The sequence below is a fragment of the Lynx rufus genome, unplaced genomic scaffold, assembly GCF_022079265.1.
Source record: "Lynx rufus isolate CCGP_SWC_20201006 ecotype Redwood Valley unplaced genomic scaffold, mLynRuf1.p SCAF_9, whole genome shotgun sequence".
NCBI lineage: Eukaryota > Metazoa > Chordata > Mammalia > Carnivora > Felidae > Lynx > Lynx rufus.
In genome coordinates, this window is record NW_025814897.1 from 66,736,093 (window position 1) to 66,763,731 (window position 27,639).

General features: G+C 34.4%; 1 protein-coding gene across 2 annotated transcripts in view; it reads right to left on the minus strand.

The window, feature by feature from the left end:
• The window catches only part of SBF2 (SET binding factor 2), a 489,861-nt gene that overhangs the window by 215,649 nt on the left and 246,573 nt on the right, over positions 1-27,639 (minus strand). For both annotated transcript variants that reach the window (XM_047070360.1, XM_047070361.1), the window contains exons 7-9: positions 4,023-4,155; positions 2,647-2,755; positions 418-531 (exon numbers count right to left, since the gene is read on the minus strand). In XM_047070360.1, coding sequence (XP_046926316.1) covers positions 418-531; positions 2,647-2,755; positions 4,023-4,155 — 356 coding nt within the window. The remainder of the gene's footprint in view (positions 1-417; positions 532-2,646; positions 2,756-4,022; positions 4,156-27,639) is intronic.

Sequence of the window (27,639 nt, forward strand, 5' to 3'; positions counted from 1 at the left end):
GTAGCACATCTACCAAAGGAATGGGATGTCAATAAGGAGGCTGAAGGAAAAAGAAGAGGTGCTATCTTCCAATTAGGGGCATTAGGGAAATCAGGGATTCTGAGGCAGAGTCTGGTCTTATTTTCACAGGTGTGTTGGTGTGTTTCCAATACCTAACACAGTATTCAGTATATACTAACTACTAAATAAATATGCCGAGTGAAACAGTGAATGTAAAACAAATAAATAGTCAGGATTTAAAGTATATTCTTCAGAAAATATCCAGTAAAGAATTCTATTCTAAATATTCTGAGGATATATTCATGTTTTAAGAACACACAACTCTTTTTAAAGTAATTACACTGCTAATGATATCTAATTCCAATGATCTGAGTTTACATTTACGTCAAAAGAAAATTACTGTTAAAAATGTCATACCAAAGAAAGAGCTGCTTGAGTCTGATGTAGAAGTGGTTCCGGGAGGGAAGAGAGATGAATACATTCAGGAATTTTAATAGTGCCTCCATCCAAATCTGCTATGATTACATCTAGCTAAAGGAGATAAAAATTAATCAATAATTAATAAAATGTATTTGTTGTTAAGGAAATTAATTTGGCCTTCATTAATTCAAAATAAGAAGAACCAGGTGTAGAAGAGACTCTTCATTGTCCATAGGAACAGAATGTTGGGTTCATGACTTCCCAGCTACCATGTATTTCTTAGCTTCCTTTGAAATTAGGTGTGGCATGTGACTAAGTTTCTGATGATGGAATGTGAGAAGTGATGTGTACACTTCAGGCATTCAAAAGAGGGGCTGTAAGGCTCTCCTATGCTCTTCTTCTCCTTCCTATGGCTGAAACTATGAACTGGTTAACAACCCAACCTTGAATATTCAGATTATGACAATGCTGAGGGGATTTTTGGTGTACAAACAAGAGGGAAAGAAGCTTAGAACGTGAATGAGTTCATGGAATAAGCTGGTCTGGCATAATGGAATACCACTAGGGACTGCTGCATAAGTGTTAAGTAAAATTCCATTTTGTTTTAACCACTGTATTTTGGATGCTTTGGTATAGTAGTTTAGCCATATCCTAAATAATACAGTACTCATTACAAGAGTTAACAAAACAATTGGTATACACCAAAATGGTACCATTTGGGTGCTTCAGAAAGAAACTGATTTTTACATTTTACAACAGTCTATTTTAAAATAACTTACATAAAAATGTAATAGAGAAACCAGCCAATACTGTTGAAGTTCTTATGCTGACAAGAGGCTTAAAATTCATCCTAATTTATACATTAAAAGTTAATAAATTTATTTTTGGAAATACTTGGCTTGTCCTACCTCCAGAAACTGTTTATATTTAGTGGGAAAAAATGACCTTCAAGCAGATCAGCATGCTTCTAGTTAGTACTAAGTAGGTTTTACTGATTATGTTTATTGATTTACACATATTTTCATATGCTGATATCACAGAGAAATAGGAACTAGATACCAACATATAAAGAAAGGAAAAGTAATTAATATATGAATGAGGGTCCCCGTTTATAATTACAGTGTTGACTAGTACTCTGTCAGTTTTAATGACACCTATACTTTGACTACAATTGTAACTATATGTAAGTACCAACAGAGTTTGCATCTTTGTTGGCATTTAAAACTAAAACAAAAGTAGGATTACAAAATCTTAAGAGGCTGTGGATCATAGATATCATATAGCCCTACCTTTCAGTAAAGATATTTTTCTTAAACTCCCTGAAGTGTCATGGAACTTGTTCTTTGCACTCCACTTACTGTGCTTGAGCATACATTCCTCACGTAAGGCACCCCATTTTTCATCATTGGTCAGCTCTCATAGTTGAAAACTTTTATACTAAGGAGAAATTTCTTTTTATATCCACTATACCCATTGATTCTACTTCAGCTTTTTAGAGCTACAAAAAGTGAACCTTCCTACAACAGCCATTTAAATATTTATCTTTAGCTATCAAACAGAACCAGGATATTACCTGAGAAAATTTAAGGGTCTCATAGGATATGGTTTCTATACTCTGACAATCCTGGATGTTCCTCTCCGAAGCACATTATTTTCTTATAATCCCTCTTAAATAAGTTCAGTACAGAGAAGTAAACACAATATTCCAGCACTGGCTTAAATATATAGTATTCCTTTTCTTCTTTGCTATTTCTTTTCATATGGCATTAAGAATAGAATAATTTGGTGGAGCTCATACAGAACTTGTATTCCACTAAAAGCTTTCACTCTTTTGCAAATACTTTTTGCTTTTTAGCTACTAGCCATTCAGCATTAACCCAGACCTCATTTCAAAATATGAATATATTAAAGCACTCATGACAAAGTATAAGTAAAATACTAATTAATGGATTATTTTATCTCCCTTTCTCATATACATAAGATAAAATTAGTATGCCAAAAAAGGGGCATTTTAAATATGAATAAATTCATTTTGTAGATCTTCCATACTTGCTATGAAAAAAATTAATATTTATATTTTTCAGTGATGCTTTTTCTTCCAGCCAATCTTTTCTATTGGGATTGTAAGAGATCTGAAAATAGTAATCAGGTGAAATGTTATAGGATTCAAATAAATATGATAAGCTTTTAGTCTCATTAACTGGCAATTTAAAGATGAATACTTACAAGTTCATGGATATCAGTTTTAAAGATAGAATGTACTCCAATAATGAAAGGTGTTGGGGAACTTAGAACTTCTAGTAGCTGAGCCGGGAGAATGGGAATATAAGGATAACTGGAAATAATAAAAGAATATGTGAGATATATTTGTTTTTCTGTAATATGAACGTATTTTATCTTTATGCAGTATGAATTTTAGATTACCTACATTATCATTAATATTCTCATGGTTATTAACATTAAATTTTTAAAGAGAAAGATTTAAAAAAATTTTCATGTGAAAGAGATGATCAGGTATAACAAGATATAAAGTAAACGGAACCCAGGACAGCTTCCTTATCCCTTAACCCTCTGAGGTAAGCAGTCTTTTTAGGTTTATTCATCTTGCTTGAAAACATTTTTCCTTACATAAAAATCTGACATCAGGAGGTAACAGTGACTCCCTTATGGGCTCTCCCCCTCAATAATGATGATGATTTGTCTAAACAAAACAATCATTCAAATTCCATTTTTTGTACTTGATGTTTGAATTCAATCAGAATGGCAAAGTACAAAAATTAAGGCATAGAATGCTCTCTTATCTAGGGGTTAAGAAAGGCACATAGTAAAAAAAAAAAAAAAAAAAAGAAAGAAAGAAAATTTTTTTAAATAAAATATGGAGGCAGTCTAAATTTTTTTCTAGTTTGTATGACTTAAGATCCTAAGTGTTATGAGCATCAAATTGATAAACAGTATATTAGAATAAAATATTTTATTCATAACACTATCAAGCATCACTGTTTAGATTGTTTTGGTTTTTACTTTTTACTATGGAAAGTTTTAACATGTCCCCCAGAAAATAAAGAGGAAAAAAGGAAAATGAAACCCCATGTATCCAATCCAGATTTGACAATTACCAATGCATGGTTACATGTATGTTTCTACCCATTTTCATTCTCTCCCCTACTGTATTATTTGAAGCAACTCCCAGACATCATATCATTTATACATAAATACTTAAGTAGATATCTAAAAAAAGGTAAGGTATCTTTTTAAATATACATAATACCATTTTAACTCCTAAAAATTAATGTCTTTAATATCGAATAACCAGAACTAACTTAAGACTTTTATCACCAATTGTATTCAGAGAGAATTAAACGTTGCTGACAATACTATGCAAGTTATTTTTTCCACTAAATTAATCAACACTCAGTAATGAACAACTTGGAAATTTTCCAAATTCTAGGTTAGATTTCCATCAGAATCATGTGTACAGTGTAACTTTGTAAAATATGCCCTTGTGGTTCAAAACTATTGATTGTGCTATGACATTTCAACTAATCATCAACAAGTAATGCAGAATTCAGGAATAAATTAAAGTACCAAGTAGAAAACCTCACCTATATTTAAGAGGAAACATTAAAGATTCCAGGGCTCTGCAAGCATCACTAAGTCTCTGGAAACTTGCAGAATGGAAGAGAACCTTATTTTCTGTGAGAACTGCACAGAAGAGGCTGAGGACATTTTGAATTCCTGAAAACACAAGAGCAAATGCTTACCAAATGCATTTGATTTTATTTTTTTTGAGTGTTTCTTTTTTTTTTTTTTTAAATGAAATTTATTGACAAATTGGTTTCCATACAACACCCAGTGCTCATCCCAAAAGGTGCCCTCCTCAATACCCATCACCCACCCGCCCCTCCCTCCCACCCCCCATCAACCCTCAGTTTGTTCTCAGTTTTTAACAGTCTCTTATGCTTTGGGTGTCTCCCACTCTAACGTCCTTTTTTTTTTTTTTTCCTTCCCCTCCCCCATGGGTTCCTGTTAAGTTTCTCAGGATCCACATAAGAGTGAAACCATATGGTATCTGTCTTTCTCTGTATGGCTTATTTCACTTAGCATCACAAAGGCAAGGGAATTAAAAGCAAAAGTGAATTACTGGGACCTTATGAAGATAAAAAGCTTCTGCACAGCAAAGGAAACAACCAACAAAACTAAAAGGCAACCAACGGAATGGGAAAAGATATTTGCAAATGACATATCGGACAAAGGGCTAGTATCTAAAATCTATAAAGAGCTCACCAAACTCCACACCCGAAAAACAAATAACCCAGTGAAGAAATGGGCAGAAAACATGAATAGACACTTCTCCAAACAAATGCATTTGATTTTATATGTGATGCCAACAAACAGACTAAGAATGACAGGGAATGAAAAAGCCAATATTTTTTAAAGTTTTAAAGAAAACTATTTGGTTAAACTATAAACTCCATACAATCTATAGGTATTTGTTTTCCCAAACTTTCATTTTGTCTTTATTCTTCAAACCAGTGTAACACACAGTGAACATATCAGTTGTTTGGAAATACACTATTACCTTCTTTTCAACTTCATCTCCAAGGACTGTACTTAAATCCCTGTTTTAGATTCTGGCAATGTTAAATAACTTTTTTCCCCTTTAAAGTCAATTTGTCTGATGTTAATATAACCACACCAGCTTTGTTGTTGAAATTTTCCTGGTATGTCTTTTTCCATCTTTTCATTTCAACCTTTCTCTACTTCTTGTAAGTATAGTTGGCATTAAAAAAAAATCCATTCTGACAACTTTTGTCTTTTAAAGAGATCATTTAATTGACTTATATTTATTGCAATTATTTCTATATATACATATAATATCTTATTCAATACTTTTTATTTGTTCTACCTTTTTTACCATTTCTAAATGATTAATAGAAATGGACCTTCTTTTATCCCCTTATAAGTCCCCAGACTTTATAAGCCCTATTTTTTCTAGTGACAATGCTAGAAAATACAGCCAAACATACCAAATTGAAGTTAAAAAACTTCATCATTTCTTATTTTCTTTTTTATTAACAAATCATCCTTAAATAATCAGTTGAACCTTAATTACATGGACCCACTAAATCAAGAGTTACCATTAGTTTTCTAAGGTAAAATACTTCCTCTATCTCCCTTTACTACAGCTTGTCCCTTCACATGAGGCATGCATATATCTTCTTAGCTCATTAGTAACTGCCCATTATCCTCTTTTATCACTCCCAGCTTATCCCATATGATACACCTGAACTTATAGTTCCATTTTTAATTTTATCTCATTTTGACTAATGTAAAAGTTTCATAACTAGTTTCTCTAATCCAGTCCTTATTCATTTCAGATCTATTCTCCAGCATGATGGACATAAAATACAAATCTGATTATGTCACTTTCATGCCTCAATCTCTTTGGTATCTTCCCATCCTTTTGGGTAGTGATTTTCAAGTATACTCTGTTCCACAGAAGCAATTTATTAAGAGAAGCTTTGCTTCAGTTTTATATATTAATCTCTGTGAACCTCAGTTGGTAAAATGAGGATAATTTCAAAACCTATCTTATAGGGTTGCTATGAAGAAGAAATGAGATAATACATAGAGTTCTCAGCATGGCACCATGGTAAATAATATATATAGATATATTAGCTGAAATTATGATTATTGTTGCAATTATTATTGTAATTATTATAGTTGTTACCATTAATTTCCTTTGAAGTTAGGATTCCGATGCTAAAACTGAAGACACCTGACGTACCAGACTTGGTCTGAGCTCCATGCCAAATTGTCTTTATGGTCTTACTTCCAGATTTCCAACCCAGCTGCTGCCTCCCACCCTTGTGTGACCGATATTAAACTAACCTAGCTCTCAGAACACTTCTTTCAGTTTGATATCTCTGCTTCTTATATTCATGTTCTTTTTTTTAATGTTTATTTATTTTTGAGAGAAAGAGAGGGAGAGAGAGAGTACACAGGGGAGGGGCATAGAGAAAGGGAGATAGAGGATCTGAAGCAGGCTCTGTGAGGGCTCAAGCTCACAAACCATGAGATCATAACCTGAGCTGACGTTGGACGCTTAACCCACTGAGCCACCCAGGCACCCCTGCTCACGCTCTTTTTGCCCCTTCATTAAAATGCGAGTCCCTCAAAGATAATACTGGGCCTTATACATTGCTATACCCCTCCTGCCAAGAACTGACTATATAGCAGACACTCAAAAATGTTTCACTGAACTGACAAGCTCTCTGAATGGTGACAGGAGTCACTATAAAAGGATGTTAAAACTTTCATTAGAAGATATCAGAGAATATCTTTATAAATTCAGATAGGGAAAGTGTAAAATACACGTCATAAATTAAAAGATTGATAAATTCAATAATTTTAAATTGAGAATTTCTGTCAAAAAATAACAAAAAATGAGGACAAGTCTCAGACTGAGAAAAATTACATAGGAAGTATACAAATGTGAAAAAAATGTTGCCAAAAAATATGTTGCCCTTGCTGGAGGAAACAAATCCAAAAATACAGCTAAGACCAATTTCAAAGAACTTACTGCCTAATTTTTCTTCTAGGAATTTTATGGTTTCTAGTTTTACATTTAAGTCTTTAAACTATTTGAGTTTTATCTTTGTATGTGGTATAAGAAAGTGGTTCAGTTTCATTTTTTTGGCATGCAGTTGTCCAGTTTTCCCAATATAATTTATTGAAAAGACTGTCTTTTCCCCATTGTATATTCTTGCCTCCTTTTTTGTAGATTAACTGACCATATAAGCATGGGTTTATTTCTGGACTCTAGTCTATTACATTGATCTACATGTTTCTGTGTCAACACCATGCTATTTTGATTGCTATAGCTTTGTACTATAGTTTGAAATCAGAAAGTGTGATACCTCCAGTTTTGTTCTTTCTCAATACTGCTTTGCCCCCAATAATGTTCTTTAGAACTGTTTTCTCTACACTCATAATTTGTTCTGGAATCAGATATTCCAATTAGTTGTTGCGTTTCTTTAGTCTCATTCAATATGGAACATTATCACAATATTAACAAGTTTTTTTTTTTTTTTACTGAGGTAGAATTCACACCATAAAATAACCATTTTAAAGAGAACAATTTATTGATTTGCTTATGTTGAAACATTACTGCATTCCAGGAATAAATCCCCTTTGGCCACAGTATATGATCCTCTTAACATGTTGTTAAATTTGATTTACTAATATTTGTTGAGCATTTTTACCTCTATATTCATTGAGATTTGGCTTGTAGTTTCCTTCCTTCCTTCCTTCATTTCTCTTTTTCTCTTTCTTTACTTCCTTCCCTCTGTCTTTCTTTGCTTCCTTCTTTCCTTCCTTCTCTTTTCCTTTCTCTCCTCCTCTCCCTTTCTTTCTCTCTCTTTCTTTCTTTCTTTCTTTCTTTCTTTCTTTTCTTTCTTTCTTTCTTTCTTTTTCTTTCTCTTTCTTTCTTTTCTTTCTCTTTCCTTCTCTCTTTCCTTTTCTTCCTCCCTCCCTCCCTCCCTTCCTTCCTTCCTTCCTTCCTCCCTCCCTCCCTCCCTCCCTTCTTTCCTTCCTTCCTTCCTTCCATGTCTACATCTGACTTTGATATCAGGGTAATTGTGGCCTCATAAAATGGGCTTGGAAATGTTCCCTCTGCTTCTACTTTTTTTGGAAGAATTTGAAATGAATAGGTATTTTATTTTTCTTTAAATGTTTGGTAGAATTCAGTAGTGAAGCCAGGTGGTCCTGAAGTTTTCTTTCTGGGATGTTTTTTATTACAGCTTCACTCTTCTTACTAGTAATTATTTGTTCAGATTTTCTATTTCTTTATGATTCAGTCTTGGTAGGTTGTATGTTTCTAGGAATTTATGTGTTCTTCCAGGTTATCTAACTGTTGGCATGTAATTATTCATAGTACTCTCTTATGGTCCTTAGCATTTCTGTGGTATCAACTGTAATGTCTTTTCTTTCATACCTGATTTTATTTGCAGCTTCTCTTTTTTTTCTTAGTCTTGTTAAAGATTTGTCATTTTGTTTTTCTTTTCAAAAAAAATCAAACAAACCAGATCTTAGTATCATTGGCCTTTTTTATTGCCTTTTTAACTCTATTTCATTTAATTCTGCTCTGATCTTTGTTATTTCTTTCTAACTTTAGGCTTAGTTTGCTCTTTTTCTAGTTCTTTGGAATGTAAAGTTAGCCTGCATATATTTGAGATCTTTCCTTTTTCTTAATGTAGGTATTTATTGCTATAAACTTACATCTTAGATATGTTTTTGCTGCATCCCATAAATTTTAGTATGTTGTATTTCCACTTTCATTTGTCTTATGATGTTTTTGATTTCCTTTTTGACTTTTTCATTGACCCATTGGTTGTTAAGGAGCACACTGTTTAATCTCTATATATCTTTGAATTTTCAAATTTTCTTATTAGTTTCTAAGTTTTATACCATTATGGTTGGTTGGAAAGTATGCTTTACATGATTTTGATCTTCTTAAATTTATTAAGACTTGTTTTGTGACCAAACACATGATCTATCCTGGAGAATGATCCATGTGCACTTGAGAAGAATGTGTGTTCTGTTGTTGGATGAAAGGTTCTGTATACACCTATGAGGTCCATCTGGTCTAACGTGTCATCTCGGTCTTATTTTTCTTAATTGATTTTGTTTGCTTATAAACCCATTGTTGAATATGGAGTACTGAAGTCCTTTACTCTTATTGTTTTGTTGTCTATTTTTCCCTTCAAATCTGCTAACATTTGCTTTATATATTCAGACACTCCAATGTTGCATACATAAACATAATTGTTATATCCACTTGATGAGTTGACCACTTTGTCATTATACAATGACCTCTTTATCTCTTATTACAGTTTTTGGCTTAAAGTCTATTATGTCTAATATATCAGTATAGCTACCCATGCTCTACTTTTATTTCTATTTGCATGGAATATATTTTTAGATACTTTGACCTTCAGTCAATGTGTGTCCTAAATGCTGAAGTGAGTCTTTTTGTTTTGGGCTCTGGTAAAGACAGCAGCGGGCACCTGAAAATGTGCTAATTAGAAGCTGAACCTTCAGACAGGTACTGGTAAAGTAGCTGGGAGAAACAGTGGGAGATGGGCATTTTTGGCAGCTCCCTCTGCAATGAGTTCTGGAGGGATAGTCGCTGTGAGTGCCCAGAACTCCATTAAAAACTGCCTGTGTGTTTACTATAGTCCTGTGAGACTCATGAACAAAAGCTCTGCTGACTTACAGAGTTAGGAATTTGGAAGACCCATCCCTTGGTCAGGAGCCTTAAAAGTTGGGGTACAAGATGTGTGATCCAAACTCCTCACTCTTCAAGTTGTAGTTGGGAGTTGAGATTTCTCTCTCCGATATATAGCATTCTGCAAGGAGTGCTGTTTATAGCAAAAATGTATCTTAATCTTTCCTACCCATTTCAATGTGTGTATTTGTCAAGGGCCCAATGTATAGGAGTTACTCAACCGGTTTCTGGATTTCTCTCAGAGAGAATTGCTCTGTGTGTAGCTGTGCATTTGATGTATCTGTGAAAGGAATGAATTTAGGAGCCTCGTCTGTTGCCTTCTTGGTCCAGAGTCTCCAGGTAGGCCTTCTAAGACTTATTTTCAGGATTTCTCTATTAAATTTCTGGCAGGTGTGCCACTAGTCCCAAATAGGATTGTAACTTAGACAAGCAGAATTAGAGGGTTTTTTTGCCTTTCATTTCCTACTGGGTTCAATACTACTGTTACTGACAATGATGTGGATTTAAGCTTTCCGTCCTATTTGGCGGCAAAGCTGCTGGTTATATGGCCAGCTCTGCCCTGGAAGAAACTATCATTCTTACTGACAGAGCTGAAATGTGAGGGAGATGGTAGCAACTTCAGCTAAGAATGCTGCAGATTTTTACTGTTCTTACCCAAAATACAAGCATGAATAACTGCTTCTAAATTTGTTTGCTTCTGGTCAATTTTTAGAGCTCTGAAATAGTTGTATTCAACAATTATTGTCTAGTTTCATACTGGTTCTTTGGGGAAGAGATTTGCTCATCTCTTTATACTGCTATAAGCAGACATGTGGTCCTTGGTGATGTCAGTTTTGCTTACCTAAATTTTTACTTAATGTTGTCCAATTTTTCTAATGGATATTTCACATTTTTCCTTGCAACTAACAAGCAATCTGTGGTCTGACACTTTAGGCCATGCAAGTATCTTGCTCCTCACCAAAATTTCTGCCTAGATTTATTTTTTATTATTTTTTAAAATGTTTATTTAGTTTTTAGATTGAGAGACACAGCAGGGGAGGGGCAGAAAGGGAGGGAGACAGAGGATCTGAAGTGGGCTCTGTGCTGACGGCAGAGAAGCCAATGCAGGGCTGAAACTCATGAACTGGGAGATCACGACCTGAGCCGAAATGGGACACTTATCCAACTGAGCCACCCAGATGCCCCAAATTTCTGCCTAGATTTCACATCTACTGATAATTACTGCAAAAATCAGACTTTGCTATGGTGATTATAAAATGATTTTCCAAATCCAGCACTTCTTCCACATCCACCAGTTAGCACTCAACATTCTGCAATTAGTAGACTCCTCATTTATCCCTCCCTAACATGCTTATTTGTGTATCCCCTATCAGTTTGAACTCATGAATTCCTATTTTTAATCCCAACATTCTATAAAGTCATTACTAACTTAACTATTTTTTGTGCTAAACAAGTCCTAGATTTAGACAGTGGGCATGACTTTAACCTAGTTCTTGTGCCCTGTGACATGAACCCACGTTTTTTTCCTAGTTTTTTCTTACTTTCTGGCTTAACAAAACAATCCAGGCTCATATTATAACTACCTTGTCCCTGCCCTAAGGTCAGCAATTTCTCTAAGAAGTCCTGGCACTATTTTGTGAGGTATGGTATTAAAGACCAAGATCCTGAATTAGTTCCTTCATGTTTGCTATTAATTGTGTTATATATTTGGGTGCCCCCATGCTGGATGCATTAATATTTACAATTGTTATATCTTCTTGTTGGATTGTCCCCTTTATGATTATATAATACCCTTCTTTGTCTTTTATTAAAAGTCTTTGTTTTAAAGTATTTTGTTTGATATAAGTATTGCTACTTTGGCTTTTCTTTTTCTTGACATCCATTTGTGTGATAAATGATTCTACACCCCCTCACTTTCAATCTGCAAGTGTCTTTAGGTCTACAAAGAGTCGCTTGTAGGTAGCATATAGATAAATCTTATTGTTTTACCCATTCTGTCACCCTATGTCTTTTGGCTGGAGCATTTAATCCATTTACATTCAAAGCAACATATATATATATATATAGATATATATACATATATATATCTATATATATGTATATATACATACATACGTATATATGTATATATATGTATATATATGTATATATATGTATATATATGTATATACATATATATACGTATATATGTATATGTATATATATGTATATATACATATATATACATGTATATGTATATATATACACACACACACATATATATATAGCCTTTTTTAAATTATTTTACTGATTTTGTCATTCTTTCTGGAGATTTTTGCTAATCATTCCTTATCTTTGTCACTTGTGGTCTCTACTATGCACTTAAAGAGTCCCCTTTCATATTTTTTTGCAGGGCTGGTTTAGTGGTCACAAACTGTTAGTTTTTGTTTGGGAAACTTTATTGCTCCTTCTATTCTGAATACTGATAATAATACAATAATAGTAGGGGACTTTAACACCCCACTTACATCAATGGATAGATCATCTAAACAAAACATAAACAAGGAAATAATTTGGGTTTTTTTGTTTTTAGTCTTTAGGTTTTTGTTTTTGTTTATTTGTTTGTTTGTGTTATTTGTTTGTGTGTTTGCATGTTTTTGTCTCCTGTTTGTCTGTTTTCCTTTACAGGGCTACTCCAAGGAACAAATCAAAGCACACCTGGTGGAGGGTACAAAATATTATTGTGAGTAAGGTAATAAAATAACCAAAGTCACAACAGAGAGCAAGTAACAATCCCCGAAAAAACACCTCCTGAGGGCCAGGCTCTAGACAGTGTATGACCCTCCTTGAATATAACAGTGCTCACAGGTGCAGAGCACACAAGCTTTTAAAACGCATAAGGGACAGAAAACTTGCCCAAATGAGGAAACGGAAGAATTTTCCTCAAAAGAAATTCCAGGAAGTAGCGACAACTAACGAATTGATCAAAACCGATTTAAGCAATATAACTGAACAAGAATTTAGAATAATAGTCATAAAAATAATTGCTGGGCTTGAAAAAAAGCATAGAGGACAGCAGAGAATCTATTGCTACAGAAATCAAGGGACTAAGAAATAGTCATGATGACTTAAAAATGCTATAAATGAGGTGCAAAATAAAATGGAGGCAGCCACAGCGTGGACTGAAGAGGCAGAAGGGAGAATAGGTGAATTAGAAGATAAAATTATGGAAAAAGAGGAAGCTGAGAAAAAGAGAGATTAAAAAATCCATGAGTACAAGGGGAGGATTAGGGAACTAAGTGATGCAATCAAACAGAACAATATCCATATCATAGGAATTCAGAGGAAGAGAGAAAGGGGCTGAAGGCATACTTGAACAAATCATAGCTGAGAAATTCCCCGATCTGGGGAAGGAAACAGGCATTGAAATCTAAGAGGCACAGAGAACTTCCTTCAGACGTAACTTGAATTGATCTTCCGCATGATTTATCATAGTCAAACTGGCAAAATACAAGGATAAAGAGAGAATTCTGAAAGCAGGTAGGGATAAACGGTCTTAACACACAAAGGTAGACACATAAGGGTAGTAGCAGACCTATCTATTGAAACTTGGCAGGCCAGAAAGGAATGGCAGGAAATCTTCAATGTGATGAACAGAAAAAATATGCAGCCAAAAATCCTTTACCCAGCAAGTCTGTCATTCAGAATAGAAGGAGAGATAAAGGTTTTCCCAAACAAAAACTGAAGGAATTCATCACCACTAAACCAGCCCTACAAGACATCCTAATGGGGGACTCTGAGTGAAATGTTGCTAAGACCACAAAATACCAGAGGCACCACTACAAGCATGAAACCTACAGATATCACAATGACTCTACCCATATCTTTCAAAATAACACTGAATGTAAATGGACTAAATACACCAACCAAAAGACATAGGGTATCAAAATGGATAAAAAAACAAGACCCATCTATTTGCTGTCTACCAGAGACTCATTTGCGACCTGAGGACACCTTCAGATTCAAAGTGAGGGGATGGAGAACTATCTATCATACTATTGGAGGTCAAAAGAGAGCTGGAGTAGCCATACTTAAATCAGAAAAACTAGACTTTAAATTAAAGGCTGTAACAAGAGATGAAGAGATGTCAGCTGTGCTGACAGCTCAGAGCGTGGAGCCAGCTTCGGATTCTGTGTCTCCCTCTCTCTGTCCTTCCCTGGCTCACACCTGTGTCTCTTTCTTTCTCTCAAAAGTAAATAAACATTAAAAAAAATCTGCTAGAACTGAAACACAAATTCAGTAAAGTCCCAGGAGACAAAATCAGCATACAGAAATCTGTTGCATTTCTATACACCAGTAAAGCAGCAGAGAAATTAAGGAATCAATCTCATTTACAATTGCACCAAAACCAATAGGATAGCTAGGAATAAACTTAACCAGAGCATTGAAAGAGCTGTATTCTGAAAACTATAAAACACTGATGAAAGAAACTGCAGGTGACACAAAGAAATGGAAAAACATACCATGCTGCTCATGGGTTGGAAGATCAAATATTGTCAAAATGTTTATACTGCCCAAAGGAATTTATACATTTAATGCAATCCATATCAAAATGGGAATTTTTCACACCATTTTCCACAGAGCAGTTCTAAAATATGTATGGAACAACAAAAGACCTCGAATAGCCAAAGCAACCTTGAAGAAGAAAAGCAAAGCTGGAGGCATCACAATTCCAGACTTCAGGTTATATTACAAAGCTGTAGTTATCAAAAGAGTATGGTACTGGCACAAAAATAGACACATAGATCAATTGAACAGAACAGAAAACCCAGAAGTGAAGTCAGAACTGTATGATCAATTAATCTGCGACAAAGCAGGAAAGAATATCCAACTATCCAAGAGAAAGCCAGTCTCTTCAAAAAATGGTGTTGGGAAAACTGAACCATAGTATGCAACAGAATGAGATTGGACCACTTAATTACACCATACACAAAAGTAAATTCAAAATGGATTAGAGACCTAAATGTGAGACTTGAAACCATAAAAATCCTAGAGGAGAAAAGGGGCAGTAACCTCTTTGACATCCAGCTGGAGCAACTTCTTACTAGATATATCTCCTGAAGCAACGGAAACAAAAAAGCAAAAATAAACTATAGGGACTTCATCAAAATAAAAAGCTTCTGCACAGCAAAGGAAACAAGCAACAAAAGTAATAGGCAACCTGCAGAATGGGGGATGATATTTGGAAATGATATATTTGATAAAAGGTTAGTATCTAAAATATATAAAGAACTTACAAAACTCAACACTCAAAAATTAATAATTCACCTAAAACATGGGCAGAAGACATGCATAGATAAGTGAAATTAGTCAGTCAGAGAAAGACAAAAATCATATGACTTCAGTCATATGAGGACTTTAAGAGACAAAACAGATGAACATAAGGGAAGGGAAACAAAAATAACATAAAAACAGTAAGGGGGACAAAACAGAAGAGACTCATAAATATGGAGAACAAACTGAGGGCTACTGGAGGGGTTTTGGGGGGGGGATAGGCTCAATGGGTAAAGGGCATTAAGGAATCTACTCCTGAAATCATTGTTTCACTATATGCTAACTAATTTGGATGTAAATTTTAAAAAATAAAGTTAAAAAAAAAGAAGACACACAGATATTTTTTGAAAGAAGACATCCAGATGGCCAACAGACACATGAAAAGATGCTCAACATCACTCATCATCAGGAAAACACAAATCAAAACTACAATGAGGTATCACCCCACACCAGTCAGAATGGCTAAAATTAACATAAGAAACAACAGGTGTTGGCAAGGATGTGGAGAAACGGGAACCCTCTTGCACTAGGGTGCAAACTGGTGCAGTAACTCTGGAAAAACAGTATGGAGGTTCCTTAAAAAGTTAAAAATAGAACTATCAGCAATTATATTACTAGGTATTTACCCAAAGGATACAAAAATACTAATTCAAGGGATACATGCACCCTGATGTTGATAGTAACATTATCTATAATAGCCCCATTATGGGGAAAGCCCAAATATATATACACTGATAAATGGATAAAGAAGATGTGGTGTGCATATCACACACACACACACACACACACACACACACACACACACACACTGGAATATTACTCAGTCATAAAAAAGAATGAAATCTTGCTGTTTGCAACAACATGGATGGAGCTAGAGAGTATTATGCTAAGTGAAATAAGTCAGAGAAGGACAGAAAGATATAATTTCATTCATATGTAGAATTTACGAACAAATGCACAAAGGGAAAAAAAAGATAGAGGGAAGCAAACCAAGAAACACTCTTAACTACAGAGAACAAACTGGTGGTTACCAGAGGGCAAGTGGGTAGAGAGCTGGGTGAAATATGTGATGGGGATTAAGGAGTGTACTTGTGATGAGCACCGGGTACTGTATAGAAGTGTTGAATCACTATACTGTACATCTGAAATTAATATTACACTGTATGTTAACTAACTGGAATTTAAACAGGAACATTAAAAAAAAAGAAGGACCAAGATTCTGAGTATTAGGGTAATGTTAGATCATTTTTACTGGGAGTTTTTGTTCCTGAGTCACTTCAGTAGACAAACATAAGAAATATATCCATGTACACATATATATGTGCACAAATATATAAACATATATACACGCATATAGACAGACACATATACACGAGAAATCCTGGGTCCACACCATTACTTTTAATTCCAATCCATTCCTACAGGGTCTCCCCACTGACTCCAACACATATTTGTGTGTGCCTTCCACCAGTGAGAACCCTGGAGAGTAATAACATACACATATTTATCCATTTGCTAAATCTTATATTACATATAAAGTAGTTGCAAAATTTCCTCAGCCATTCTAACTCAAAACACCACACCAACTAAAAAGGAGCTCATGATTTGTATGTAATTCTCTCTTCAAACCTGTCCAAAACCGAAGTTAATCAAATACTGCATATGCAAGTTACTTTAATTAGTTTTTCTTTTCAGTGTGGCTAGGTTCTTCATTTGAAAGACAGTGGAGTTTGTTTCCGTACGCTTTCAATTTTAATATTTTTTTTTGTTTCTTCCATCATGACTGATTTAGTATTATGTTCTGAATATGTAAGACCTACATATACTTCCAGAAGTGGAATCTATATAAAAAGTCTACTCAGAGAAGTGTCACTCCTTCCCTGAATTAATAGTATTGTGCCCAAATCAATTTCCTGGTTGTTATAATGTACTATAATTACATAAAATATTATTTGGGGGAAATATGAATGATGTATACAATGAGGCTTTTCTGCACCAGTTTATTGCAACTGTTCTGAGTCAAAGTATTTAAAAACAAAAAATCGGAGTGCCTGGGTGGCTCAGTTGGTCACGTGTCCAACTTTGGCTCAGGTCATGATCTCACAGTTTGTGAGTTCAAGCCCTGCAATGGGCTCTGTGCTGACATCTCAGAGCCTAGAGCCTGCTTTGGATTCTGTGTCTCCCTCTCTCTACCTCTTCCCTGCTCGTGCTCTCTCTCTCTCTCAAAAATAAACACACATACAAACATACATAAATACAAACAAAAATTTTTGTTAAAAAAACTCTGTGGTCGTATCAGTTTTCAATGGTTGCTGTAACAAATTACCACAAACTTAATGGCTTAGAACAACACATATTATCTTTTATATTCTATATTTTTATGTATAATAAGTCACTGTCATTAAGTGGTTGTCACTTTGACATGGAGGAAGTCCACATTACATGCTGTTCTTTTCTAGTAACAGGATATTCCTTACTAGTTTTGTCTTGTTTATGGCACCTAAACTTTTCAGAGTTTATCTGGCAAAAGGAAACATTCCCATTTTTTCCAGGAGACATTTCTGAAATCTTACTTAAGCACATTGTCAGTTTTATTACAAAGATGTTTCATATTTTAGCCAAATATTTTTATAGTAAGAATTCAGAATTATTTTAATCATTAAAATGGTTTTATAATATGGCATATGTCTCCTACTTAACAGATGTTTATTGTATAGCAAACTGAATTTCATGACATTTAATAAGGCTCTCATTGTCAAAACCTTTAATAAAGTGAAAAGGTACTAAACGCTCTTTTCCTTGATACCATTGCATCTGTCTACATTTCATGATAAAATGAATGCTTTGCAAAAATATTAGTCTCTGTACTGTAAATAAAACAGGGGTGAGGATGTTGCAGGGGAGGCTGTTTCTTAAAATAATTTCTTTATGTTAAGCCAGTGCTTAAGAGGGGGGCTGTCAAGTACTTAGTCATCCTTCTTATGGTATTAGGTAATACAGCTTTTCAGAAAGCTTAGATCTGAATTTGTTATGAATAAAAATACTAACAGATACTTTATATCTGTGGGAACAATTTCAACCAAGTCCTGTTCACTTTTCAAGAAAAACTCTTTGAAGCATATTAACCATTAAATGTATAATATTTATTAGCTCAGTTTTTCTTGGTTTATGGAAACATTGATATAAATGTGAAAATAAGTAATTTAGAATTATGATTACAGTATGCATTTGCTTAAAAAACACAAACATATTACTATGAAGTTCAGCAGGTCTTAATGTTCAGAAGTCCTATTTTGGGGTTTTCCAGTTTCTAGCAAATGCCCACATTCCTTGGCTCATGGCCTCCTTCCATCTTTAAAGCTGACAAAAGTCAGTCAAGCGTTTCTCATTTATGTGATGTCAGAATGTACCACTCTAACACTGGCTCTTTTATCTCCCTCCTTCATCTTTCACAGATCTCTATGATTTATACTGGGCCCACCAAAGGAACCGATCCTTGAGCTGGATTTTGAAGAATAAGCAGAAGTTAGTTAGGGAGACAGGAGAAACAAGGCTTTCAAAGCTGACAGAAAACCATGTGCAAATAAACAGGGCTGAGGAAGAAAAGGCAGTAAGACCTATAAGTAGTTCTGTCAAGGGCATGTTCAAAAAGAATCTGAATACCATGAGAAGGAATCCGGCTTTCTTTCCTGAAGACTCTGGGGAAGAACTTTTGCCTCTCCACTCCTATCTGAACTCTCTGCAATGTTCCCCCATCTCCCACAAAAAGAATCCGTTCTGCTCATCCACCAGAAAATAAAATTCATAGTCAGCATCATTTAGTACTAGATAAATCGTGAAGAAAGCAGGTATTCAGTTTTTAAGGGACTTTAACCACTTATATCAGTAAAAACAACCAGTTTATGATACCAAGGAGGAAATATTACACTATACTTACTAACACAAGATTTATATTAGGATTTACATTAGAAATGAATTAGGGACAATATTCTAGTACTTAAAGGGGAAGTTTTCCATTATCCAGAAAATAATATTGTGTATATGTACAAATAATTTACCCATCCCTAACTGAAGTATTACTTAAATTTTGTATTCCTGGGGCATCTGAGTGGCTCAGCTGGTCAAGCGGCCAACTATGACCTAGGTCATGATCTCCCAGTTGGTGGGTTTGAGCCATGCATCGGGCTTGCTCCTCTCAGCATGGAGCCCGCTTCGGATTAATTACTCTCTCTGCCCTCCCCAGCTCATGCGCTTTCTCACTCTCTCTCTCTCTCAAGAAATAAAACATTAACAATTTTTTTTGTATTCTTGAATATCACATGCTTTCTTAAATTCAGATAATTAACAATCTCAAATATTTTAAGAAATTGTTTTTAATCCTAACTAGCAATGTTTGTTGCTGTGTTTATAGCTGTGTAATTATTTAGAAATTCAAATTTCTTTGAACTACAAGTCATAACCAGTTTGCTACATAGTCTTGAATTGATTCCTCGTCTTTAGTAGTTAATGTCCATCTAAAGCTGCACAATAACAGTAGAGAAGACAAACAAATATTCTAGTGATAATTACTACTGATTTCAGTACAATGGTTCACATACATCCTGTTGATTATTCAAATAGTAAAACATTCTGAAAAATTACTTCCTGTTCTTAACTTTTCTTTAGGGGTTGAAGTTCTAGAATTCATAGCATCAAACATTAACAAATCTATTTGTTTCCTGTTTTGAAGAAAACACCAAAAAATTTTCTCCAGAAATTGTCCCCTTCTCTGAATAATAATATGTTGCATAGGTAGAACACTATGTCTCAGCTTTCAAATGGCATATTGAGGAACTGAAGACTATGGTTTAAGACAGAATATATTTCAGGAAACCTTAAACAATTTATTACAGTTCTTTTACATAAATCCACAATGGAGAAGACAATATAATAATGATCCTGACTTAATAAAAGTCAAGGAAAGGAGATTTCTCATTTATTTGATCAATATTTGTCAAGAATCTACCATGTTCCAGGCACTGGGAATATAGCAGTAAAGAAAAACAAAACTGCTACCTTCACAAATTAACTAAAGTTGTATATAGGTTCATATATGTTAGTTTATAACTATCACTGAGAGGCAATGTTTAATACATTACAAATAGTACATTATTTCCAAATATGTTAGAAATGAAAATCTTCTAAGTAAAAAATGGTTTAAAAATGTAACTGAATTGGGCAACTATACATGGGACATGGGTATATTTTTAGTGGTTATGAACATAGGATTACTCCCTTAAGTGTGACATGAATTAAATATACTTTACAGGCTTATAAATAGAGCTTAGCAATGTGGTAATCTTTAAATATAAGAAGTGAATTAATAAATACATATGACCACAAATAATTCAATTCTAAAACTGTGAATATCCCAAGTAACAATCCATAAATGACCATTTCAACCAAAACTGTAAAAAGGTACAGCACATTTCTTTTCTTTATAACCCTATAATTGATTCTGAGACTGGGGTAATCACGTCAGATTACTCCAATCCCAAGTGGCCCAGATTCCCAGTCTGTGCCTGTTCTGATAGACCAAGTTTTAAAATCTTTTTAACGTCTAAATTTAAGAAGCAGGAAGCAAAAGGTGTCTTGGGAATAGAATAACAAACAAAGGGGAAGGATAATATATTGAGTAATTGCAGAACGAAATAAAGCAAGGATCAAGCAGGAAGGAATTGCCTTGGCAGAAATAACTCTTTTAATTAAAACTTCTTCCTTTCTTCTCCTTTTTCCTTCTTTCCTCCACTATTAAGCCTTTATCAAGCTGCTGAGATATATAAGAAATTGCAAACTCTAGGGATGGATAAAGAAATTTGAGGCAGGCTGAAACAGGGGTTCACAGTTCAGTGAAGATGGTAAGTAAATAATTAAAAGTAACAGAATATAGATATGTACAAAGTGCTACAGAGCACAAAAGAGAGGGTAATTTATCCTGCCATCATTCGTAAGTTGCATACTTAAATGCTGGAGTAGCCAAAGAATATTAAATCTCTGAGTGCTAAAAGAGTAAAATGAAATTTTAGACAAGAGAACTTCATGACAATGAAGGATAACTCTTAGCGGCTACCTTGCCTCAAAACATTTACACTCATTAAAGGATAACTAAATACAAAGATAGAGATTACTATTTAATATAGCATTTAAACACCATAAAAGGAAAATGGAGAAGACAGTTTTGAACCAGGATTCTTCTGAACTGTCCTCAAATTATATCATGTAGCCACCACATGCTTTATTTATGTGTAATTCCAGCAAGGGTAGTACACTAGTCAACAAGCACTCCATTGATCACTGACTATCAGTCTTTGGTAACCTAAAAATGGCTTCCTTTACAAAACTAGCATAAATTTAATCTTTAACTTTCAAAAGAAAAGCAATCAATTTCCTGATTAGAATCTATTTCCTACAACCCTATACTCAAACTTCATCAAACCTCTTACTATTTCATGAAGACATTTTATGGCTCTATACCATTGCTTATGTTCTTCCTTCTACCTGGAATGTCCTTCATCCTCTTGTCTAGCTAGTAAGGTATCTCTCTTGGTATCTCTCTTAGTTCTTGGTATTCCTATTATTGCATTAATTATACTGTAATACAGTTTTTAAAATATGTATGTTTCTCCATTAGGTTAAAAGTATATCTAGGTAAGGGCTATGACTTTTTTCATCTTTATATCACTTGTGACTAGCACAGAACCTGGCATATGTTACTGACTTTGTAAATATTTAATTAAAAAAAAAATACTCCTGGGGCACCTGGGTGGCTCAGTCAGTTAAGCATCCAACTTCAGTTCCGGTCATGATCTCGCAGTTTGTGAATTCAAGCCCCCTGATGGGCTCTGTGCTGACAGCTCAGAGCCTGTAACCTGCTTCAGATTCTCTTTCTCCCTCTCTCTCTGCCCCTCCCCTGCTCGCACTTTGTCTCCCTCTCTCAAAAGTAAATAAACATTAAAAAAATTAAAAACAAATACTCCTGCAGGTAAGCATTATAGGGACTTTATTCTTTGTGCTATTTATTACAAAAAATTAAATTTGAACCATTTTCCCAAGAGATCCTAAGGCCTCTGGAATAGAGTACACATGGTAAGTAGTTCCTTCAAAAAACTGCTCCAGAACAGATCAGTGAGAAGATTTAATTTGTTTCAAATCCCCATGGAAAGGAGTTGATATTCAAACTGTCAAAAAATGATTAGTCATAGATCTAATAAAACATTAAATCTCCTAATTCCTCCTTTTCCATATATAGAGCACAATATGCCATTCACAGTAATGGTCTAAACTCTTGTGTGTTCAAATTCTCCAACTATTCTTTTTAACTACATATATTGAGAAAGAAAATGACTACTTAACTTCTTCCCATTATAATTAAGAAGACAAAAAACAAGTAATAATGTTACATGAATAAACTGAAAAAAATGAGTGAAAACAGAAACATAATCCAAGGTACTAGATTTCAATCACTTAAGGTAAAAAGACAAAAATCATTCCACAGTTGATGCATAAAATATATGGTTTGTAAATTAACCAATCAACATATTCTTTTTATTTAAAATTCTTAAAATGTTTATTTACTTTTGAGAGAAACAGAGTACAGGCAGGGGAGGGGCAGAGAAAGAGGGAGACACAGGATCTGAACAGGCTCCAGGCTCTGAGCTGTCTGCACAGAGCTCAATGCAGGGCTTGAACTCACAAACCACGAGATTATGACCTGAGCTGAAGTTGGATGCTTAACTGACTGAGCCACCCAGGTGCCCCTCAACATATTCTTAAAGGTATTAATGTAAAAATAATATTTTGTACAATCTAAACTTTCATTATTTCCTCTGGCATTTCATCTTTCTATTTCAGGAACATAAATTATTTTTGATATTCTTGTAAAAGTTAATGTCACTTCAGGAATAATTATATAGCATTATAGACAGAAGCTTTTCCAGGGGAAGACAAAAGAGAATACCAAAATTTTCCCATTAAAGTATTTAAAAATAGGGGCGCCTGGGTGGCTCAGTCGGTTAAGCGTCCGACTTTGGCTCAGGTCATGATCTCACGGTCTGTGAGTTCGAGCCCCGCGTCGGGCTCTGTGCTGACAGCTCGGAGCCTGGAGCCTGTTTCAGATTCTGTGTCTCCCTCTCTCTCTGACCCTCCCCTGCTCATGCTCTGTCTCTCTCTGTCTCAAAAATAAATAAATGTTAAAAAAAAATTTAAAAATAGAAGTAACTTTCTGAACCAAAAGTTACAGCTATAATCAAAATTTTAAGGATGTGTATATACAAAGTAAAAATAATGTTTATAAGATAAACTGAAGAAAAAACTCTGGCTATTTTAATAATTTTTTAATAATGTCGATATTTAGTATTAGAGACAATCAACATAAAAACTGACCTAATAATAGTTAATGAAAAACTGGCTGAGGTTAATTTGGGTAAGCAAAAAGAAACTATGCATATAAAAAAGCTTATACCAAGGCTGACTCAGGAGGAAATAGAAATTTCAAACAGACAAATAATATGTAAGGAGATGGAAACAGTAATCAAAACTTCCCAACAAAGAAAAGTCTAGGACTACATGGTTTCACTAGTAAATTCTACCAAACATTTACATAAGAATTAATACTAATTCCTCTCAAATTTCTAAAAAATTAAAGAGGAAGGAACACTCCCAAACTAATTTTACAAGGCCAGCATTATCCTGATAACAAAGTCAGATAAGGACACTATTTGAAAAGAAAACTACAGGCCAATATCCCTGATGAATGGATGCAAAAACTCTCAATAAAACATCTGCAAACTGAATTCAGCATCACACTAAAAGGACCACACACAATCATCAAGTGGGATTTAATCCTGCATGTAAGGATGGTTCAACATACACAAATCAATGTGATACACCACATTAATAGAATGAAAGATTTTATTTTATTTTTTTTTCAACGTTTTTATTTATTTTTGGGACAGAAAAGAGACAGAGCATGAACGGGGGAGGGGCAGAGAGAGAGGGAGACACAGAATCGGAAACAGGCTCCAGGCTCCAAGCCATCAGCCCAGAGCCCGACGCGGGGCTCAAACTCACAGACCGTGAGATCGTGACCTGGCTGAAGTCGGACGCTTAACCAACTGCGCCACCCAGGCGCCCCTAGAATGAAAGATTTTAAAATCATGACTGGGGCAGATGGGTGGCTTGGTCAGTTGGGCGTCCAATTTCGGTTCAGGTCATGATCTCATGGTTCATGGGTTTCGGCCCCACATTGGGCTCTGTGCTGACAGCTCAGAGCCTGGAGCTTGCTTTGGATTCTGTGTCTCCCTCTCTCTCCCTCTCCCCCACTCATGCTCTGTCTCTCTCTCTTTCTAAAATAAATGAAAATTTAAAAAATAAAAATAAATAAAAATCATATGATCATCTCAATAGAAGCAGAAAAAAGCATTTGACAAAATTCAATATTATTTCATGATAAAAATTCTCAACAAATTGGGTATAGATGGAATGTACCTCAACATAATAAACACCACATATGACAATCCCACAGCTAACATCTTACTCGATGGTAAAAGGTTGAAAACTTTCCTAGTAAGATCGGGAATAAGACAAAGGTACCCATTCTCACCACTCTATTCAACAGAGTACTAGAAACCCTCATCAGAGCAATTAGGCAAGAAGAAATAAAAGGCACCCACATAAGAAAAGAAGTAAAACTGTATCTTTTGGCAGATGATATGATCTTATATAGAGAGAATCCTAAAGACCCTACCACAAAGCTATTAGAACTAATAAACTATTTCGGTAAAGACGCAGATACAAAGTCAACAATAATCAAAAATCAGTTGCATTTCTATATACTAACAAGAAACTATCTAAAAAAGAAATAAAGGGGGCGCCTGGGTGGCTCAGTCGGTTAAGCGTCTGACTTCGGCTCAGGTCATGATCTCCCGGTCTGTGAGTTCGAGCCCCACATTGGGCTCTGTGCTGACCGCTCAGAGCCTGGAGCCTGTTTCAGATTCTGTGTCTCCCTCTCTCTCTGACCCTCCCCCATTCATGCTCTGTCTCTCTCTGTCTCAAAAATAAATAAATGTTAAAAAAAATTTAAAAAAATAAAAATAAAAAAGAAATAAAGAAAACAATCCCACTTACAACAGCATTCAAAAATAATTTCAAACTCAGGGATAAATTTAACCAAGACATGAAAGATCTATATGTTAAAACCCACAAGACTGATGAAAGGAACTAAAGAAGACACAAATAAATGGAACGATATCCTGTGTTCATGAATCAGAAGAATTAATATTGTTAAAATGTTACTACCCAAAACCATCTATGGATTCAATGCTATCTCTATCAAAATTCTAATGAAATTTTTCACAGAAACAGAAAAAAATCCTAAAATTTATATGGAACCATAAAAGATCCCAAACAGTCAAAGCAATCCTGACAAAAAACAAAGCTAGAAGCATCATAATTCTTGATTTAAATCTATATTACAAAGCTATAGTAATAAAAATAGTGTGGTACTAGCATAAAAAACACACAGATCAAGGGAAGATAATTGAGATCACAGAAATAAACTCATAAGGTCACCAAATATTTCATAAAGGAGCCAGGAATATTCAATGAGGAAAAGATAATCTCTTCAATAAACAGTGCTCGGAAAACTGGATACTCACATGCAAAAGAATGAAATTGGACCCCTAAGTCACATCACTTAAAAAACAAACAAACTCAAAATGGATTAAATATGTAAACATAAGAACCCAAACTATAAAACTACTAGAGGAAAACATAGGGGAAAGCTCCTTGACATTGGTTTTGCAATGATTTTTTGAATGTGACACCAAAAGAAAAAATAAACAAGTGGGACAATATCAAACTAAAAAGTTTCTGCCTAGCAAAAGAAATAAGTCAGCAAAATGAAAAGGCAACCTACAAAAGAGGAGAAAATATATGCAAACCATCTATCTGATAAGGGATTAATATCTAAAATATATAAGGAACACATACAACTTCATAGCCAAGAAAAAAGACCTATCTGATTAAAAATTGGACAAAGGACTTGAATAGACATTTTTCTAAAAACATACAAATGCCATGTAGAGTATATGAAAAGATGCTTAACATCACTAACCATCAGGGAAATGCAAATCAAAGCCATAGTAAGTTATCATCTTACATTTGTTAGAATGTTTATCAAAAAGATAAGAGATAACAAATATTGGCAAGGTTATGGAGAAATGGTATCCATTGTGCACTCTTGGTGGAAATGTAGATTGGCGCAGCCATTTTGGAAAACAATGTAGAAGTACTTCAGAAAATTAAAAATAGAACTACCATATGATCCAGCAATTCCACCTCTGATTATATATCCAAAAGAAATGAAATCCCTATCTTGAAGAGTTATCTACACTCCTATGTTCATGACATTATTCACAACAGCCAAGACATGGAAACAACCTAAGTGTCCTTCTATAGATGAATGAATAAAGAAAATAATTGTAATACAATGGAATATTTTTCATCCATAAAAAAGAAAGAAATCCTGCCTTTTGTAGCAACATAGATAGACCTTTAAGGCATTATATTAAGTTAAACAAATTAGAAAGAGAAAGACACTCTATGTTCTCACTTACATGTGGAATCAAAAAAAGCTGAACTCATAGAAATAGAGAGTAGAATGGTGGTTGCCAGGGGCTAACGGGTGTGAGAAATGGGGAGACGCTGGTCAAAGGGCACAAACTCTAAGTATAAGATGAATAAATTCAGGGGATCTAATGTACAGCGTGGTGATTATAATAATACTGTATTATATACTTGAAAGTTCTTAAGACAGTAAATCTTAAATATTATCAGCACACACATAAAAATTTAGAATGATGTGAAAGGACAGAGGTATTAGCTAATCTTACTGTAGTAATCATTTCACAATATATATCTGCATCAAGTCATCACATTGTAAACCTTGAACTTACATAAGCTATGCGTCAATAATACATCGGTAAAGCTGTGATAGAAGTATAAGCACGGATGATATAAGACTATTGTAGTTTAACTATGGAAATTGACAATAGATGAGGGTCCAAGTTCATTTTAGTGCGCAACTTAAAAAATGTAGTATACATTTTTAAGTATACTTTAAAATAGGATACTGTAAAAACTGGGGAATAAGTATTCTAAAATTAGCGTATTTGCAGTTAAAATCCAAATTATAACTAAACAGATATGGCAAAACATGTCATGAAAATTTCACAAAATTATTTGGGTTAAAGAGGAACATGTGAGTTAAACAGCTATGGATTAAACAAACAAACAAAAAAATCAGATGGGCTATAAAAACCAGTCCTGTGAATATAATCTTACTAACATTAAAAAAACAAAACATCTACAGTTTTCCACAAATCTGCAGGTAAACAAAAATAGTTCAGATAGGCTACAAGGAACAAATAAATAATACAGGAAGTAAGAGACGAAGGTGATTAACAGGAAATTATGGGGAATGAGGTGGGTGATGGTAGAAGTCCACATAATTATTTCAGGCAATGGCAGAGACCTTTCAAACTGTGAAAAACAAATTCATTATCATAACAATCCGTGGA